This window comes from Aptenodytes forsteri, unplaced genomic scaffold (genome assembly GCF_000699145.1).
Source record: "Aptenodytes forsteri isolate BGI_AS27 unplaced genomic scaffold, ASM69914v1 Scaffold93, whole genome shotgun sequence".
In the NCBI taxonomy this organism is placed as follows: Eukaryota; Metazoa; Chordata; class Aves; order Sphenisciformes; family Spheniscidae; genus Aptenodytes; species Aptenodytes forsteri.
The window spans coordinates 4,547,462-4,565,435 of NW_008794665.1; the positions used below are offsets into that span (position 1 = coordinate 4,547,462).

General features: G+C 41.0%; 1 protein-coding gene and 1 long non-coding RNA gene across 3 annotated transcripts in view; one reads left to right on the top strand and one right to left on the bottom strand.

Annotated features, from left to right (window-relative positions):
• RAP1GDS1 (Rap1 GTPase-GDP dissociation stimulator 1) overlaps positions 1-15,397 on the top strand; it is a 69,822-nt gene extending 54,425 nt beyond the window's left edge. For both annotated transcript variants that reach the window (XM_019470568.1, XM_019470567.1), the window contains exons 6-13: positions 2,503-2,646; positions 2,920-3,051; positions 3,455-3,589; positions 5,173-5,298; positions 6,297-6,436; positions 9,431-9,557; positions 10,894-11,022; positions 14,731-15,397. In XM_019470568.1, coding sequence (XP_019326113.1) covers positions 2,503-2,646; positions 2,920-3,051; positions 3,455-3,589; positions 5,173-5,298; positions 6,297-6,436; positions 9,431-9,557; positions 10,894-11,022; positions 14,731-14,858 — 1,061 coding nt within the window. In that variant the 3' untranslated portion in view covers positions 14,859-15,397. The remainder of the gene's footprint in view (positions 1-2,502; positions 2,647-2,919; positions 3,052-3,454; positions 3,590-5,172; positions 5,299-6,296; positions 6,437-9,430; positions 9,558-10,893; positions 11,023-14,730) is intronic.
• LOC109279306 lies at positions 80-11,681 on the bottom strand. Its single transcript, XR_002086117.1, has 4 exons — positions 11,620-11,681; positions 6,488-6,584; positions 4,374-4,456; positions 80-2,344 (listed from the first exon to the last, which is right to left on the bottom strand). It is a non-coding gene; the product is annotated as an uncharacterized LOC109279306 (long non-coding RNA).
• Positions 15,398-17,974: the final 2,577 nt, after the last annotated feature.

The following is a 17,974-nucleotide window of genomic DNA, read 5'->3' on the forward strand; positions in this document are numbered from 1 at the left end:
TTATTTCCCTGTACCTTCAGTGGGAATATCAAAAGCTGCTTTTTAGAGGGCTTTACAACATTTGTCTGCAAAACGCTGGCTCAAGTGTTCATAGTCTGTTACATCACCAGGACATCAGTCATTATGTCATTTCCTGGGATCACAGAACCACTGGCAGTTCCATTTCCTGTGGACGTATTTTTGCAAGGGGCATGTTAATCGCAGAGCTAAGAGCTGGACGCTCTCCCCCTACTGTTCATTGAGAGATCACATAAATTTAACTTGGGTGTTTGGTGGCATATCTCATGGTAGCCCCAGGAGACTTGAGCTTCATTCACTGCTCAAGCCAGAGCGGGAAGTGACGTGTGCCCGATAACCCCTCCGGGATGTTCCTCCCAAATGAGTTCTGGGTGGTTTGCATAATCTACCATCTGCCCTTAAGGGAAATGAAGACATGAGTTAACAGGTGGAGCTGGACTGAAGTGAGAAGCAGTTCTGAGTATGGAAGGCATCACAGCATTTGATGGCTCTCTAACCTTGTTTTAATCACCTCAGCATTAAAGCTTGTTTGAATGGAATAAATTATTAGATAGAACTGTAAACTCTGAAGATTTATGTTTTATCCTACTCTGTTGTACACACTCTGTGTCTGTTTTACATAGTATAAATCAAGATAAATTTTTATTTCCATTTTAAAAGTTATTTTGTCTTTTAAGTGGCATGTAAAAACAGGATTCCTTTTTTCAATTCTAAAAATGCACATTTTGCCAAAATATATTCATTTATTACATAATAACTAACAAGTTGCTCTAAGATAGTTCCACCCTTGGAGACTGACACAGAATCGGGTCCACCCTTTTGCGAGTTTATCATATTTCAGTTCAAGTGCTTAATTTTTCTTAGACCGTGTTTTATAGTCGCAATAAAACTTGGTAAGTTTACTGCTGCTGAACATAACTCAGGTGCTTGCATGTTATGAAATAGTCAGCTGAACTCTTCCACTGTGCATTCAAGGCATACTTAAATGAATTTGCTGTGCTGGTACTGTTTAGGTGCTTTTGATTGTAGATAATCAGCAGTAGGTCAGCAGGCAAAAACATCTAAATGAAGCATTTGCAGAGTCTGGATTTTGGTGGTTGGGGGGGTTTGAGGGGTTTTTTTTGTTTTGTTTTATTGTTAAGGACACTGGTGTAGCAATTTATATTTCAAGTCGCAGCACACCTGCAACCTGGTATTCTGTAACTAAGGGAACTCTGTATTTTTTTTTTAAAGTACCTCAGTGCAAAAGTACCTATTTAAAAAAATCCCAACGGGATATTTTTGCATTCCCTAACAAAGTTCATGAGAAGGGCAGCCGCTCTTAGAGGAACAATGAATTTCATTCAGGCAAAAAGCCTAGTGACAACAGGAAACAGAGTCAGTCACATCCTTCACCAGCGGTAGAACACTTCTCACCCAGCTGTCACTTGTAAACTATATGAAAAAAATATTTCCATAGCTTTGGCCTTTAAAAATATTTTAACTTGAGTTGAACTCCGTATTGTTAAAGCACCATTTCATGCAGAAAGCTAAGAGAAATCCATTTGTTTGCACATTTCTGCAGAGGTTTGTGACTGCTTTCTAAAATCAGCATGCAAAAACTACCAGAATCGCTTTCACGTAACAAAAAGACGTAACACAGCATCAGATCACCAGCCATTCCCGCTTAACAGAAAGGGAGTTTCGGCATGTAAAGGAGATTCTCAGCTCCAAGTTCACAGGGAAAAATCTGTTAAAGATTGTGTTGTAGATACAACAGAAAAAATGTTGCTCCCAAGTCCTATTTCACCACCTGAAAAATGTGTTTATCACCTTCTCTGTTGAGCCTTGTTGCCAATAACAACTAAGAAATGAGTTTGCCTCATCAGTTTCCTGATCAGTTTTTCTTCAATCACAACAAATTTGTCTCCCAACCCAGCCTTTTGGATTTGGCCTCACTGTACTCCTCCTGCAGCCCTTTCAACTAATGGCAGAAATCTTGGCTCAGCTAGAAGAAATGGGTGATTACTTGCTCTGAGATTTCATCAAAGTTCTATATTTTATACTTGCATGTTTCAGTGAACTCAGTAGCTCTTCTGCACATGAAACAGAAGAAGAAACCCTAAGTTTGTTCTGCAGCACAGTCGAAAGTCTATGGAAAGCCCAAACACAGCGCAGTCCTTATGAGTCTGCTGCGTGATGATGAGATGCCAGAAGTTTGCTGTAGAGAAATATCCTCATTTTTGAGAAGTGAAAGAGCAGCTCCATACCGTTTCAGCGTATAGTTGTGCTCTAAATGCAGTCCAGAGCCGGGGGCCCGGTAGATGAATAATAACAGAAGTTGGCCCTGAGAATTTAAAATAAAAAAATTGCAGTTTTATCTACACAAGCTGTCAGTGAAACCATTGACATCACTACTTCTTTTCACAGTCTGTCCTGCGTGTATGTACAATAGATGTACTTAAAATCATGATTCTGACTCCTATTATCCATGCTATTCTTCAGATGTCATTAAACTGCAGCTGGTTGAAGCGGGCTTGGTGGAGTGCTTACTTGAGATCGTCCAGAAGACTGTGGACAGTGACAAAGAGGATGATATTGCAGAGCTTAAAACAGCTTCTGATCTTATGGTTTTGTTATTGCTCGGAGGTAAGTACAGTGTGTCACTACCTTCTGCAAAGCAACAGCAGATACCTGTAATGCCGTTTGGCTGCTGAATTTTACTATTTATTAAATTTCTAAATAACCTAGAGGACCTGCTACCTGCCAGTTAACATTTAATGGGTCAGATTTTGTCTCTCATCCCATTGCAGGACTGGATTAATTGTAGTGAAGCCAGCAGTGCTTCACAGATATAAAGAGAAGAATTTTCCCTAACAAACACTTCTTTGGCTTGCTGACTGTCTATGCTTTTTACCCCAGATGAATCCATGCAAAAGTTATTTGAAGGAGGAAAAGGCAGTGTGTTCCAAAGAGTACTTTCATGGATTCCTTCCAATAGCCATCAGCTACAGCTTGCAGGAGCGTTGGCTATTGCAAATTTTGCCAGAAATGGTAAGAATATGCCGTAATAGCTTATGTTAATTTATCTGTGCCTTTCTATCATGCTCTGTGTGTACAGCTACAAACAAAAACTGCGTGTCGTGGTAAAGCTGGTACTGAGTTATACAGCAACATCTGTAGTTTTATACTTTACAATCCTGAAAAGCATTAAACCTACTTTAAAAATACTGTTTCACATTTATAGAGAGGTATAGGGGATTTCTGCCTTCTTCAGCGTTTCATATATCATTCTTCTAAATTTGTCATGAGCACTGCAACTCCCATTGATGATGGTGGTCAAATTCTCAACAATAAAAGCTAGAAAGGAGCAAGGAAATAACCCTTCTATTCTTAAAAAGCTCTTGTAAAAATCTTAGTAATAATCTTCCATTCACAAGTGACTTATCTCACACAGACGGAAACTGCATCCATATGGTGGATAATGGCATAGTTCAAAAGCTGATGGATCTGCTAGACAGACATGTGGAGGATGGAAATGTAACTGTGCAGCACGCTGCACTGAGTGCTCTCAGAAACCTGGCTATTCCTGGTAAGCCTCACTTTGCATTGCTAATTACCCAAAGGTGAAATTCTGTTCTCCCACTGCACCCCCCCAGGGGATGAGGGTGCAAGAACTGACCGAAAGTCCTAGAGGCAGGTCAGACTGCTGCTTTTCATTCAGGCCCATCATCGCTTTTGTGTCTTTTGCACAGCAGTCGTGACCAGCAGTTTTAAATACATCACAGGCCCATCGACCATCTTTTGCCACTTCGGTCCCTCAGTATCATTCCCCACCAAGGAAAGGGCAGCTTTGTAATAGGCAGGGAGCTGAGGAGGCCTCGGATATGATTTCTCAATCCTTTCTGTCCAGAGCACTGCTTTTTTTTTTGTTTGTTTCATCTGGGATCTCTCTCCCAGCTGAGGGTCCCCACAAGAGAGCAGTGTCCGCTTTGTTGAAGCACTGCATCTTACCGTAACTTCCTCAGGCTTTGACAATTCACAAATTAGAGCTAGAGGTAGACTGTTAGAATAGCCAGCCTATTGCAATTAGGTACCGTTTGTAGGCAATGAACTGAATGCTAATTTTGTCATTTTTAGCAACTTAATTTGCATGAGTTTTGATTACCCAAGCATGAAAGGCAGAGCACATGCACATAAAAACAAAGCAAGTCTGTAATGCTTGTGTATGCTTTCTCGTACCAAGCCAAAAATAAGTCTTTCATCCATTTAACCTTATTTTACTATTTTCAGTTGTGACAAACAATAACTTTCTAAAAATGATCATGCATACCTAACTAAACCCGTGCAGCTTTAGCGGTACGCCATTTACTTACCTTTCTCAGATGAGTAATTCTATTAACGTCCTTCAGTCAGCAAGCTTCCCTGTAGCCTGTGCTCAAGGATGTCTGCCAGAGACCTACATAAGATTTAATGTATATTGTTATAGAAAAATGAGCAAGTAATAACTGGCCTCAGTGATGAACTGCTTGTTAAACACTACTTTGAATATGAAATAAGTACTTTTTTCTAAGTACAATATTGGACCAAGTTTGCACCTTACATATATTTCAGAGCGCTCCATGAAAGTGAGACCTTAGACTAGTGGAGGGGACAAGAGAGAGTTGGGAGGGCAATACAAGGACCACAGGCTCCAGACATGTCAGGCCACAGTGTTGTTTGCATAAAGTATTGGAAGTGGGTAAGAGGTTATTCTGCTAATTAGATGCTTTAGTTCCGTTGCCTATGTGAAATAGAAGAGTGGTGTTGGCAATCAGAGAAGTTTCCTCGTACTTTGGGTGCGTGTACTAGCCTGGGCTTCTGCTTCATGCATTTTGTGGAAGATGCCTTTCCTAGACTAAGGGGGAAAAGTCTAGCCTTCAGTCTGTGTTCAGGCTGAACACTGGAAATTAGATGTGCATGCTAGGAAAAAGCACTTAATTTCACACCTGTGTCTTAGCAACCATGACATTTTTCCACAGTGCAGTATTGTCAGCGCACACTCATGTTCCTGAAGTCTGTGTTCACAAGCTATTTTTCAAACCGTGTCTGAAAATTTGCTTCAAGACCTTCTTAGAAATAAACTGCATCTTCCAGAAATGTTCTTGACATCATTCCTGTTCTTTATTCATGCAGTTGTAAATAAGGCTAAGATGCTATCAGCTGGTGTTGCAGAAGCCGTATTGAAATTTCTCAGATCGGAGATGCCCCCTGTTCAATTCAAGCTGCTGGGAACGTTAAGAATGTTAATAGATGCACAAGGTAAAAATAAACTGTTCTCTATGTTAAGTGATTCTCTTTGGTTCAGTCTGTGATATGCTGCCAAGATTCTTACAAGAGGGAAGCAGAGGGGTTTTTAAAATTTTATTCCTGAAGTCTTGGAATAGATCTAATACATATGCAGAGGGAGAGGAACGTGGGTTGATTTTTTTTCAGAACTCCTAAACTGACTACCAGGGACCCTCAGAATAGGTGTCAAATGCTTATTTACTTTTGTACTTCAGAACTCTCCTACGCTGTCACATTACGAGTATGTATTGAGGCGTGAGTGTTTTAAGCTACCGCTCCTGTTTTGCTGTTCACTTACTGCATTTCCTGGCTGTACCTAGCTCCTTGGAACAGACTAATGCGCTTGTTAATTGATAAACTGCAATTTCAAAATGAACAAGCACTTTTTAGTTTAACAGCTTGTTCCAGGATGAGGATCTGTAAAATCAGAAGTCTGCTAAAAAACAAAAGTAGTTAATGAGATAAATTAGCCAGGTATTTATTTTGGACTCCGTCCTGCAGATTTTTTCAAAAGATCCATTCTAGCTCTAGCAAAGCTATTAGATATGAAATAGAAATTTATTGAAGAAACTTATGTGACTTACAGTCTATAAAACCTAATCTACCTGACCACAGTGCGCCCCTTCTGGCAGCGGTCCCTTCTGGTTTTAAATTTTTGAGCTAGCTCACCTGGGAGTGTGACATCACCTGTATTTTCCCTACAGTTCATCAATGCACAAGCCTCATTAACTGGGCTGATAAGTTGTTTTCAAAAACTAGATTATGAACGTTTTTCTGTATTTTGTTTTTCTGTATTTTGACTGGCTTTACTTGCTTCCATGCAACCTAGACTTTTCTCACTGTTAGTGCAAGCTAGCAAAGTTCCACTCAACAAGCTCCTTCTAGTTAGTAACTTTCAGCTTATTTTTCTAGCACTTGCTTAAAAAAAGTGACAACTTTTTTGTTGTGTTGTTGGCTCCGGCATCACATAGCAGAAGCAGCTGAACAGCTGGGCAAAAACGTGAAACTGGTGGAACGATTGGTGGAGTGGTGTGAAGCCAAGGATCACGCAGGTGTGATGGGGGAGTCCAACAGACTACTTTCTGCACTTATACGACACAGCAAATCAAAAGTAAGTTGATTTAGCGGTGGAAAAGGTCAGCTTATAAGAACTAAGAGTTACCTCTGCACTGGGTGCTGGTAGCCGAGGCCTCCAGTAACGTAATCCTAGAGAGCCACGTTGGTTAATTCATGTGTTACATCTCCTCTGCCTCTGGGACCTGCCAGTCAGACACAAGCAACAGGTTTAAATGCTCACTGGAACTACGTACTTGAAAAAAAATTGAAACAAAGGAAAACAATTTCAGAGTGGCAGGCCAGTTGAAGGAATGCTGTTAGGATTCACGTGGCGAAGTCTTGACTTTCTATTTGTATTGTATCCTGCAGAAGTTCAGCGTGCCATATTTTCTACGTTTTAATGATGCTATATATGAAGAATCATTGCACTCAATTGTTGCGATCTTGCTATTTATATAAAATCGAGATCCAGAGATAGTCTGTCCCCCTACTCTTCATACAGCATATTTCAGAGTTTTAAGATTCTAACAGATCATTAGAAATTATCATTTATTCCAAATTCTAACAGAAGCTTGCTTGTACACGGCAAAAGGTATAACATTCAGAGAAACTGTGGGACGGACAGATGAGTTCTGTCCCTCCCATCACCTTCGCATCAACCAAATAGCTTTACATAAGCAGTCCAAGTCCGCAGTCCAAGTCCACAGTCCTTGCTCAGGAGAGTATTAGGCAAAACGTAGCCTTAGAAGAGACAAAAGCATCTCCTCTGGAAACAAACTATTTCAGGCTCAGACTTCATTTAGTGTGTTCACCGATACGAACACAGGCTGCATGACTGAGCTTAAATAGCAAGTGTGATGTGGACAACTCAGACTTCAACGGTGACCTCTTCATTCACGCATGGCATTTGCAAAGTCAAAAATTGTGGACCTGATCTATACTGAGCCTCTCCAAAAACAAATCAACAGGACTTACAGACATTTAAATCTTTGCTGATTTCTAATGTTACTGTCTCTTTCTCATGCCCATTCTCCATTTTATTTTCAGCCTCTAAAACCGATCAGGTTTCATTTTTTCCTGAGTTCTCATTTTTTGTCACCCTCCCCACACAGTCCACAAGATGCACGTGTAGATGGCATACGCCACCACAGATGTGAGTTTTTATCAATACTCTCTACAGGAAAAAAAAATTCAATCCTAAATACAGAGACATTTTTGATGGCATCAAACATATTAATACAGAAGTTAACAGATTTACCACAGATGAACTTGTGTGGTTTATGTACTCACAGAGGAAACGTGACTGGAAAGGAAAACGGAGCTGAGAGGGTGGGGTTTTTTAATGCTTTTACTGCCCTCTAGGTTTTGAGTATGAGTACAACTGTATGGTTCTTCACAGCACATTAGATTTGAATTTGGTTTTTAATTTTGAAAGATTTGGGGTAATATTTACAAAGGTGATAGTAGTTTAGAAAACTTATGTCTCATTCTAAAAAAATCGAGTAGGTGCTTATGATTTAAGCCACGCTAGCACCAAACCTGACTGCTGTGATCTCTTCTGTCTATTTGGTACTGCCTTTTAGAGGGTGATGTTCACCTACAAAATAAGAAATTTTGATGCCAAGGGTGCTGATTGATTCCCAAGGCTTATATAGCCAAAGTTCCACACCAGTTCAAATAGAAATTAACAGTTCCCAGATTATTCCATGAAGTCCCCGAACTACTTTGGAGTTCCACCAGAAAAATCACATGGATGTGTAATAAAACACATCATTGCAAGTAAGGAAAAAACGTAAAAATTCTTACATGCTTGAATACATTATGTCATTCAGAAAAAATAGGTTTTAAATGTGAAATTCTTGGGTCGTTAGGCTACTGTGCCACTGGCATCTTCAGTATGATTATCTAAAAATATTTCAGTTTAAGGATTGTGATCATACTGGGTCTGTTTCCTTGCATAAAGAATGTCACTGCATAGCCTGTGCAAGCACTGGAACGTAAGTCATTCTAAACACGTGCATCAGTTAATGAGTTTTGGCTTGTGGCTGGAGTTAGAAAGGGATGTGTGCTTTAAATGGAAATTCAACATATTGATTAAAAATTTAAATCAGATTCTTATTTCAAGAAATAACAACTATTTCAAAACTTTGTGCACCCATGGAACAAATAAAAAAATAATAAAAACCAAACCACGTTTCCTTGAACAGTTTCTCTTCAGCGTGCCAAGTTACCTCATTTTCTGGCAAACATTTTGCAAGTATTTTTGGGACATGTAATGGTGAAAACATTAGGTGCAAACTCACTTTTTTAATGATAATTAACAAGTAATCAAAGACCTGCAGACACCAGAAGTCTTTATTCATCCTTCGTTACACATATAAGTTGGATCAAATTTTGGAGTTGAAAACAGAATCCCAGCTGCGTATTTTTAAACTGCTTTAAAGCCATTTAACCCAGTCAGCATTTTCATTTCAAGTACACCATTTCTGTTACATAGTAAGGTGTAATATTTGTGATCTCACCTCTCTGAACATTTTGAAGAAACTTTGAAAATTCACGGAGAGAGATGAAGGATTTGATGACTTTATTAAAACTATATTCTTGTGTCTCCTTATCCCAAATATATGGTTTGTTGGGTGCTTTTGATAAGCTGCTCAGAACATCACAACGTAAAGAAGGGAAAACTAATCATCTTTGAAGACCAGCTGAGTTCAAACATAACAGGGCAGACTCATTGTTAGGCGACTGATGGCACATCATGAGAACTTGAGTTACACAGTATAACCTGGAAAAGAGTTAGTTATGTGTGTCTTAACTTAATCATGTGGTTAACTGGCTTGGTTTAACAGGTTGTATCTTATAATTGCAGAGTAATAGCAGATAATTCAGAGGCCCACATGTATGTACATTTATGTATAAAGTGATTATATGTGCATAAAGCCAACGAGTATCCTGACCCAAAGATAACATAGCATCCATGACAATTTCATTATTTAATACAGTTTGTATGCAACGCAGAATTTTTTCATTTCTATGTTATTTATTTTAGGATGTAATTAGGACCATTGTACAGAGTGGTGGCATCAAGCATTTAGTAACCATGGCAACCAGTGAACACGTAATAATGCAAAACGAAGCTCTCGTTGCGCTGGCATTAATAGCGGCTTTAGAGTTAGGTGAGTATCCCAGCAGTTAACTCTACCTGTTTTCTTTCCAGTTTGTGCCCAAGAGAAATTGTAGAGGCAAAGTTGTGCGAGTTTCTTTTGCAATGTAGAAAAGCCTCCTCCTTCCACCTGCCTTTCAGTAGCACGGAAATACATGACAGTTCGTGCAGACATAGGCATAACTCTAGCATAACTAGAGTTTGCTGGTAATACAGTGTCTGCTCCGTCATTCTGGTAGGTGATCGTATGATCTAGAAAGGCCCTCAAACGTAAAACTTTCAGATTTTGGGTAAAATGCAAAAGGCCAGCAGTTAAGAAAATGGTACTTTAGAGTGGAGACTGTATGACCTGACTACATTCCTACACTGGAATGGTTAATCCCCTTTTGAGAGGGCTTATCAAAGTAAAGTTTTCACTTACCTAATTAGTGAGAGCTAGAGAATACACACAGAGGCGGATGATGCCCCAAAAATGTCTTTATTATTATTAAGTTCCACAGAAATAGGTGCAAGAGTTACCATATGAAGGCAGAGATGATTACGTGTCTTGACCTGCCTTTGTAGTACCTCAGCTTACCAAACAAAAAGGTAAATGCCCAACAGAGGTTTCGTTTATCCTATTTGCTTGCTTATTAACTAAGGTAACGAACTGAACAAGCAACATTACATATTTTTGCTCTTGATTTCATCTCTTGCCATTGTGTACTAGAGGAATGCTACGTTCAACTTCCAAATTGCTGCCAATGCATCAGGGAATTCTTTTAATTAAAAAGGAAAAATGTCCCTATTCACATGAATCGTCTAACCCTTCTTTGTCTTGTCTTCAGACGTTTAAAGGTTTCAGGCCTGAATTCAGTATATAATGGTTCTTAGAAAACTACAGAGGAAATAACTCGCGCTCTGATCTTGAAAAGTTTTTCACAGCCTTTACAATGGACCCTGAGTTCCCTCTACCATGGAATCAAGAATTACATCATCTGTATTTACTCAGACAAAATTTCCAAAAGCAAATTTAGGCACTGGAAGTCTTGAAAGCTGAAATACTGCAGGTGTTGGCCTAAATCGCTAGAAACCCTGGTGGCTTTTCCATCAGCACGTTTAAGTTTGGATTTTATCATTAAACTGTGATTGTCCTTTCAAGCAGTTAGGCTATTTTACATTTTTATGGCAAAAGCTTGATTCCTACCATCATACCATCTAATACATGCTTCAGTTTTATGCCAATGAGTTATGTACCACAGCACCACTTTTACTACGGTGAGAGATCCATGTTTCAATAAACGGCTAACACGCAGAAGCATCAAAGCAAGCGGCACTTCCAGATTTACAGATTTTCACTTGTATTTCAGTCACTGCTGAAAAGGATCTTGAAAATGCTCAGCTTGTTCAGATTCTACACAGACTGCTCTCAGATGACAGGAGTGCTCCAGAAATAAAATACAACTCCATGGTGCTGATCTGTGCCCTTATAGGATCTGGTGAGTATTCGGGGGGGCTGCTTTCCTAGGAGATTTATGTGTTTAAACTTAGTTCTCCCTTTTAGCATGAACATAGAACATGTGCAAACGCACTCTGAGACTGGTTCTCTGTTCACAACGAATGTACACAGAAGGGTTCAATTTGCTATGACGCTTTATTTGTAGTGTTTATTTATCCTGTCAAGAAAGCGGCTGTTAACTCAGTTTTGGATATTAACTGCAGAAATTGGACTCTGGCTTCTGCAGAATGCAGCTAGCTCAGACTTCAACTGACAGGAGAGAAATGAAAGGCATGTAAAACTGTACAGTATCAGGCTCTCTTTGCAAATATGCAGGTACCAAGAACTTTATTTTCACCTTTAGCTGCAAGTTCCCCGTAATTGATGTGTGATGGCTTTTTTTTATTGGTCAACTTAGTCAAGTAAAATTCGGTGGAATTTTGCAAGAAGCCTCCTCACTTGTAGTTTTAAAATTCCTACAAGAATGGTAGGAAACAAATATACAGGTAATATTTGCAAGGACACACGTGCACACAAATGAGTACTTAGTACAGCACATAGGCTATAATCCTGCTTTAGGAGGGATCCTCACACTTACCTCGCTAGGAAGAGTCCTTCCCTCAGCAGCCCTCACATGGTCAGCCCACCAGGCACAGCTGTTCATGGTTGCTTTGAAAGACGAGGAGGACACGCTCTAACACATGTCAGTGCTGGACACTGTAAAGTCTAATCTTTCTGAGCTAACCCTCTGCTAAAGGTCAGACTGTTTTGAGGATAGTGTAACAGGCTGTGGTTTGATACTGCAACTTCCCACCTGTGTGTGGGCAAACAAAAAAACAACAAAAAAGAGCAAGGTATCATGGGGAAATTGGATTTCCAGCTGAGGTTTCGAGAAGTGGCTACATTTCTTTCATTCAGTTCTTTAAGAAGTATTTACTCTGTGGAAGGAGAGCAAATTTCATTCCATAAAGGTTTCCGAAACTTACAGACAACTAAGATGACAAAGAACTGGATTAAGTACAGAAAGGTGGAAACTCAGAGCCTGTCTGCACACAACTTGCCAAGTGTGAAACATTTGAAGGTTCTCCAGAGATGTTTATAGCAATTCAACTGATTAAAAGTATCATAGCCAAGTGTGTGCTGTCTCTCTAAACAAAGCTGCTCTTTTTTTTTTTTCTTTCCTTAAAGTGCACCATGCCTACTGTAAGTGTAACTCTGGTGACCTGTACATCCATGAGAGTAAATGCTGTATTACTGCCATCTTAAAGGAACAAATATTTGGGTTTAGAGCAGTATATACATCTCAATGTACAAAGATTGTGCTCAAAATTTGCTAACAAGCCTCAGCTCCCAGTAAGCATTCACTTTAACGTTAAGACATGTAATTCAGTTGTTACTCACAACCTTCTTGAGCCATTTTGTGCTTGGGATTATCCATCCATTTTAGAGCAGAAGCCTTTCTGCAGAGGTTCCCCCTCAGCCTCACTGTGATGTTCTTGTGTGTATTCCCACTGCTTCCAACAAAAATAATCATCCTCAGAAATTCTGCCTGACACGTGCATTTTCCCTTCCCTGAGTCTTGTCACCTGCAAGATTGACAGAGTTATTTAAAGTCAAATACCCATCTCTATTCCACCAGAGTAAGAAGCAGTCTTGTCTTAGGGTTTTTTTTTTTTTTAAAAAACTGTTATCCAACTGGCAGAGTTCAGTCTGCCACCACACTATAAGCTTTGCCTAGACATGAGGCGTCCCAGCCTGCTCCCAGGCTCACGGGAACAGACAGCACATTATTGCAATACGCAGCTGTAAAGTTAAGGCCCAGCACTTGGCTGACCCAGTGTTCAGCCCTGCTTCCTGATGAACAGACCTGTGTAAAATTAGTGAGTACACGAGAGTAACAACTGAGCAACCCTGGCATTAACTTTTTTTTTTTAAACTATTTTAACCAAGGAGGGGGGATCAAAGAGCCAAGTCTGCTCTTTACACAAGACTAAAATACCTCTCTCTCCCAGCTCTGTTGCCTCTAACTTACTTTCACCACTGTTTCTACACAGTGAGCATTTGTATTCACGTTTCCATATTCTACTGTAAACAGAGCTGTGTAGCCATTTTAAAGGAAGTGACCCCAGTATAGTTCCATAAAGACTAGAAGTGGTTGCACTTGTTTAATTATTGGTAAGTTTAATTCTCCAGTGACTGCTGTTGTTACTATCCTTTGTTACAGGGTATCTGCCATCCCATTTAACCTGATATTGCCAACAGCTCTGTGTTAAGCAGTAAAGAGAGATATATGTGATTTTTGCCATCTGGAAAGTTGCCCTTGCAACTGAGTGAATGGATGGAAAGAGGGAAAAATGAGGACAATGGAAAATGGAAACACATAACCAAAAAAATGAGCAAAAGCAGAGCATTCATAGCTAGCACAGTCACTTCTGCGTGTGAGGGTCTCCAGGTTCACAGGAATCTGGACGTTAAGCAGAAGTAGTCAGCCACTGTAAAGCGCAGTAAATTCCTGAAATTCAGTTCAGTAACACCTGCTTAAACATGATGATGATGCCTCAGGAGGAGAAAGAGAGCAGGAAGTGCTTACGCAGCATAACCACCCCAACAGCTTCACTGATACCACTCTGCATATACAGGTTCCCAGGTGCACAGCAGTGTGGGACTTCCCAGCTCTTACACAGTAGGGGTTAAACTGCAAGAAAACTGAGAACATGTGAACAAGAAAGTAGGTAGGAAGGGAAACAAATGCCAAAGTTTGCTATAAAAAAAAAGTAAATGTGCACAGCATACAGCATAGCTAGCTAATCTGAAACAGATGGTCAGGATTTCTCTGGGGAAGCTCAGGGATTAGGCCCCCAGCAGCACCTGGGAAGCAAAAAAAAAAAAATGTATGTAGGTGTTTGTTGCCAAGTAGGAGTTCACTAGAGTGGCCTGAACAGGGCATGAAACAAAACCAACTGCTTTGGATCTCAGCTGTGAGATGTCTAGAGTACAGGGCTTTGAGAAAACTCATCAAATTTAAAAAACAGTTGCTCAATTTTATGGGTTGTTCCCAACCTTTCCTTATTAATACAAAGTACAGTGCCATCCAGGATCAGAACAGTAAAACGGCATCTCACAGTTCCGAGTAAAACGTAAGTGCTGTTTACATATGCACCACGCTGAGCAATGCACCATGTGCTGTATTTGTATTAACTTCCGAGCTGAACTGTAAATGGACAGCTAACAGTGACCAAGTGGTGACGCGTCCATCAGAGAACCTTCTCACCCACTTCACACCTCCACACAACCAACCAGAGCTGATCTGATACAGACAGACAATTGTAGCGAACCTTTCAAGGCAAGCTGACTTGGTCAGGCTCGTTTAAGGAATAAAGCAGAAAAATGTTTTCACTAAAATGATTTCCTAAGCATCTGTTTTGGAAGCCAATCCAGGTGGATTTTCTTAACTGCTATGCAGCAGCTTCATCCTTCATCTCTACCTGAAATCTGTGGAGTCTGTGCATGCCCCAGGCCCTGGAGAGTTTTCTTTCCATCCTCAAAAGCAATTCAAAAAAAGTAAATAAAAGGATTATGTGTACACACACATTTGTGTGCTTATGTGTGTACGGGGTTCAGTAGAAAAGTTTCTCATGCTCGCCAAGCTTTTCTGTTCTTTTGCCCGTCTCATACAAAGCACCGTTTCTTTTACTATTTCTTTTTCCAGAACCTCTTCAAAAAGAAGTGCACAGCATGGCGTTTCTAGAAGTCGTATCAAAACTCCGCAGCCACGAGAACAAAACTGTTGCCCAGCAGGCCTCGCTAACAGAGCAGAGACTTGCTGTAGAAAGCTGAGGAAGGTCTTGTTTCCAGTGCATCCCATCACAGATTTCACCTTTGTCCTCCGTCCTGCTGCCGCTCCTGCTATGTTTTCCACTGTATCACTCGTGCATGCGTGTAATGTTCCCACACAAATTGATGAACTGCTGTAGGTACCCGTCCAAAAAGGTTTCTACAAATTCATAGGTGGTGTTAACATGAACCTGTCTCCACCCGTAACTGTTCTACTTGTATTCTTGTTGCTTGGGCCACATAGTAGAATGTGCATGTTGTAGTCCTATGATGACGTAGAAGTGGTACTACACAATGACTCTTTCCTCACGCCCCCTAACTGCATTACAGTGTACTACTAAATTAGGGACAATACAAGATGCAGCAAGTCCAGGCTAGTGTGCTGACTATAGGATTAAGAAGTAAATCTAGCTCCATTTTTGGTGCTTCGGAGATTCAGGTTTGAACGCAATGTACTGCTGCTCATTCACTGGTCTTGCCTATTAATGTCAAACCCGTGGTACCTAGAGGTAACAAATAAAAATTTCAGTGCTCTCACTTTATCCTGGGCTTTGTCCTTTTTTGTATTCACACGCAGAGGCCGCGACTGCACCACCATGCGCTGGTGAGGCGCCCTTTTCCTTCCTGGCTCTGGCCCCGACGCAATCGCTGCCTTTCAGTTGAGCAAATACAAAGGAAACAATTCCAACCACTTTCACTGTGTACGCTCACACAGAGGCACTGTGTGGTTTAACAATCGCGCGTTTTAACAGGAACACACTATACAATCCTTATCCCATAAAGCCGTGTGGGTATGAGTGCTCTCAGGCTTGCTTGGGACTGGGTTTTTGTTTGTTGGGGTTTTTTTGCAGATGGGTTTTTAAAGGCGTATCTTGCAGCAACTTTTCAAGAGATCCCATCACATGAGAAACGCTGCATGCAAGTCTTCCTTTTTCTCTTTTCCTAGGTAAAGGAGTTGGGAAATTGCCAGTTTAAGCATCTTCTCTCACAGCTGCTCTTTTGTAGGTTTCTAACGTGCCAGCGCGCAAACCAGCAGACAACTCTTTGGCAGAACAGGGAGCAGCTGGGATAGCAGTTTCCAGCAAGCCAGCGCATGTTATTTTTGACTGTGCGATACCATTGTCTAGCTTGATCAAGCCCACAGTGCACAAAGATCGTAAGGTCTGTAACATTTTAAAGTGAATTCAGCACTCCTAGTGCTGATGTGCCTGCCTCAGAAGTTTCAGGCTCCTTGTTTATCAGCAGAAGAGACAAACCCAGAGGCCAAGCACCCATGCGATCCCATGCCACCTGGTTGCAAAAACACTGCTTCTGACCTTCCCAAATTCACTTCCCAGCTCATGAAACCACTGGCTATCCCGCAGACACCGTGATGGGAAGATGCCGGTCATGATGGGAAAGGGGTTACGTACACAAGCTGGGTATGAAAAGAAACTTGCCTCAAATAGTCAGTTTAAGCTCCAAGACTGTACCAAAACCCAGCGGATGCTACAGGAGTATTCACACAGCAGAGATTCCACATCCATTTAATCCAGTGCCAGAAACACACAGAAAAAGCCTCTAATACTAAACTGTACAACAGCCTCTTATTTAAAAATGTATTTGAAAGACATTTGCTAGTAAGAGTGCAATAACAGCACTGACAGAGTGTAGAGCTGTGAACAGACCAGGACCCCGTGCCATCAGGCTCTGAATAAGACGGAACCTCTGCACCGCTGAACGTAACCAGCATGTTTACCATCACAGTTCATAGTGGACCCACGCGAGCCCAAGTTTTCTCAGGCATGGAAATAATTTCCACTGATTTAAATAGATCCCAAAATACATTTGAAAGACTGAGTATCACTGACTTACCTGGTTCTAGAAAGAGACTATTCCTTTGACATCGGTACAAACTGCAAGCGCTCACACGAGCTGATCATAACCAACAAAGTTGTGACACCGACAAAATTCCCATTCACCTGGTTGTCTAACTGGACCTCGGGTTAAGCGTTAGCCATATCCCTATCACCACATTTTTATTGGGGATACCGCTGTCACAGCAAGCACAAAGGCCAACGCTGATATCCTTCTACTTTCAGACGGTTTCCCTGGATGGAATATCAAGTGACTTACACTTCTAGATAAAATCTGTGCTAAGCCTATACACAGAAGGGAAGTCTGCATAAGGGCAGAGATGGCTGTATGTCGCAGCAGCAGGAGGTAATTGAAGAGACTGCATCTATCCACAAATGCTGTGCCGTTCTGAGGCATGCTGCAGCCTGCAGGTCATTTCTATGTAGCTGGTAAATCATTTAGCCTCTGAGCCTCTTTTAGTAAGAGAAAGGGGATCTGAGGACATTACCATCACGGGCATTTCACTATTCACTTGACTGAAGTCAACTGAACTGAAATTGCTGGCAATAGTTCTGATTAGATGTTTAGTAGATTACATCTAAGCAAAGCTTGACATCTGCTGCTCAGACTATTTTTATGACGGTGATGCCAGACATCAGGCCTTTTCATTCGTCTACTGCCACAGCAAACCAAGCTAAAACGATCACTGCTGCCACACTACGCAGGGCAGGCAGTACCTCCCTGGTGTGTTACATTTGTCTGCATCTGTATGCCTTTTGCAAGACCTCGCATCACACCAGTCAGGAAGATGATAAGCACACATACGTTTTTACATTTCACAGTGTGGAAATACAAGGAAAAGCTTCACTTGGGGCAAGGCGCAAACCCCAACAATATGGGCCTTGGATCCAGAGGACCCATTGGTCAAGTGAGACCACGAGACCCAGAAAAGGTCATTTGTTTCAAAAGTCCTAGAAATGGTAACGGGCCACAACTTCAAGAAACAGGACGCAGGTAGCCACTCCTAGTCTCCCCCTCCATCATGAAAATGGCTTATCCCCGTGTGTCACATCTATTGCATGTTCCGAAGGTTTAGGTAGTGCCCTCGACTTTGCTTCTTTTTGGCTGACTTTTGCCCTTCCCTCCCCCCACAAGGCCTCCACATTTGCATTCTTATTTTGCCAAATCATCTCCGTACGTTCAGATAAATGTATATGCCTGAAATACGCAACAGGCATTGGACTTCAATTTCAATTTAGAGACGTGCTTTTAAATCAGTCACG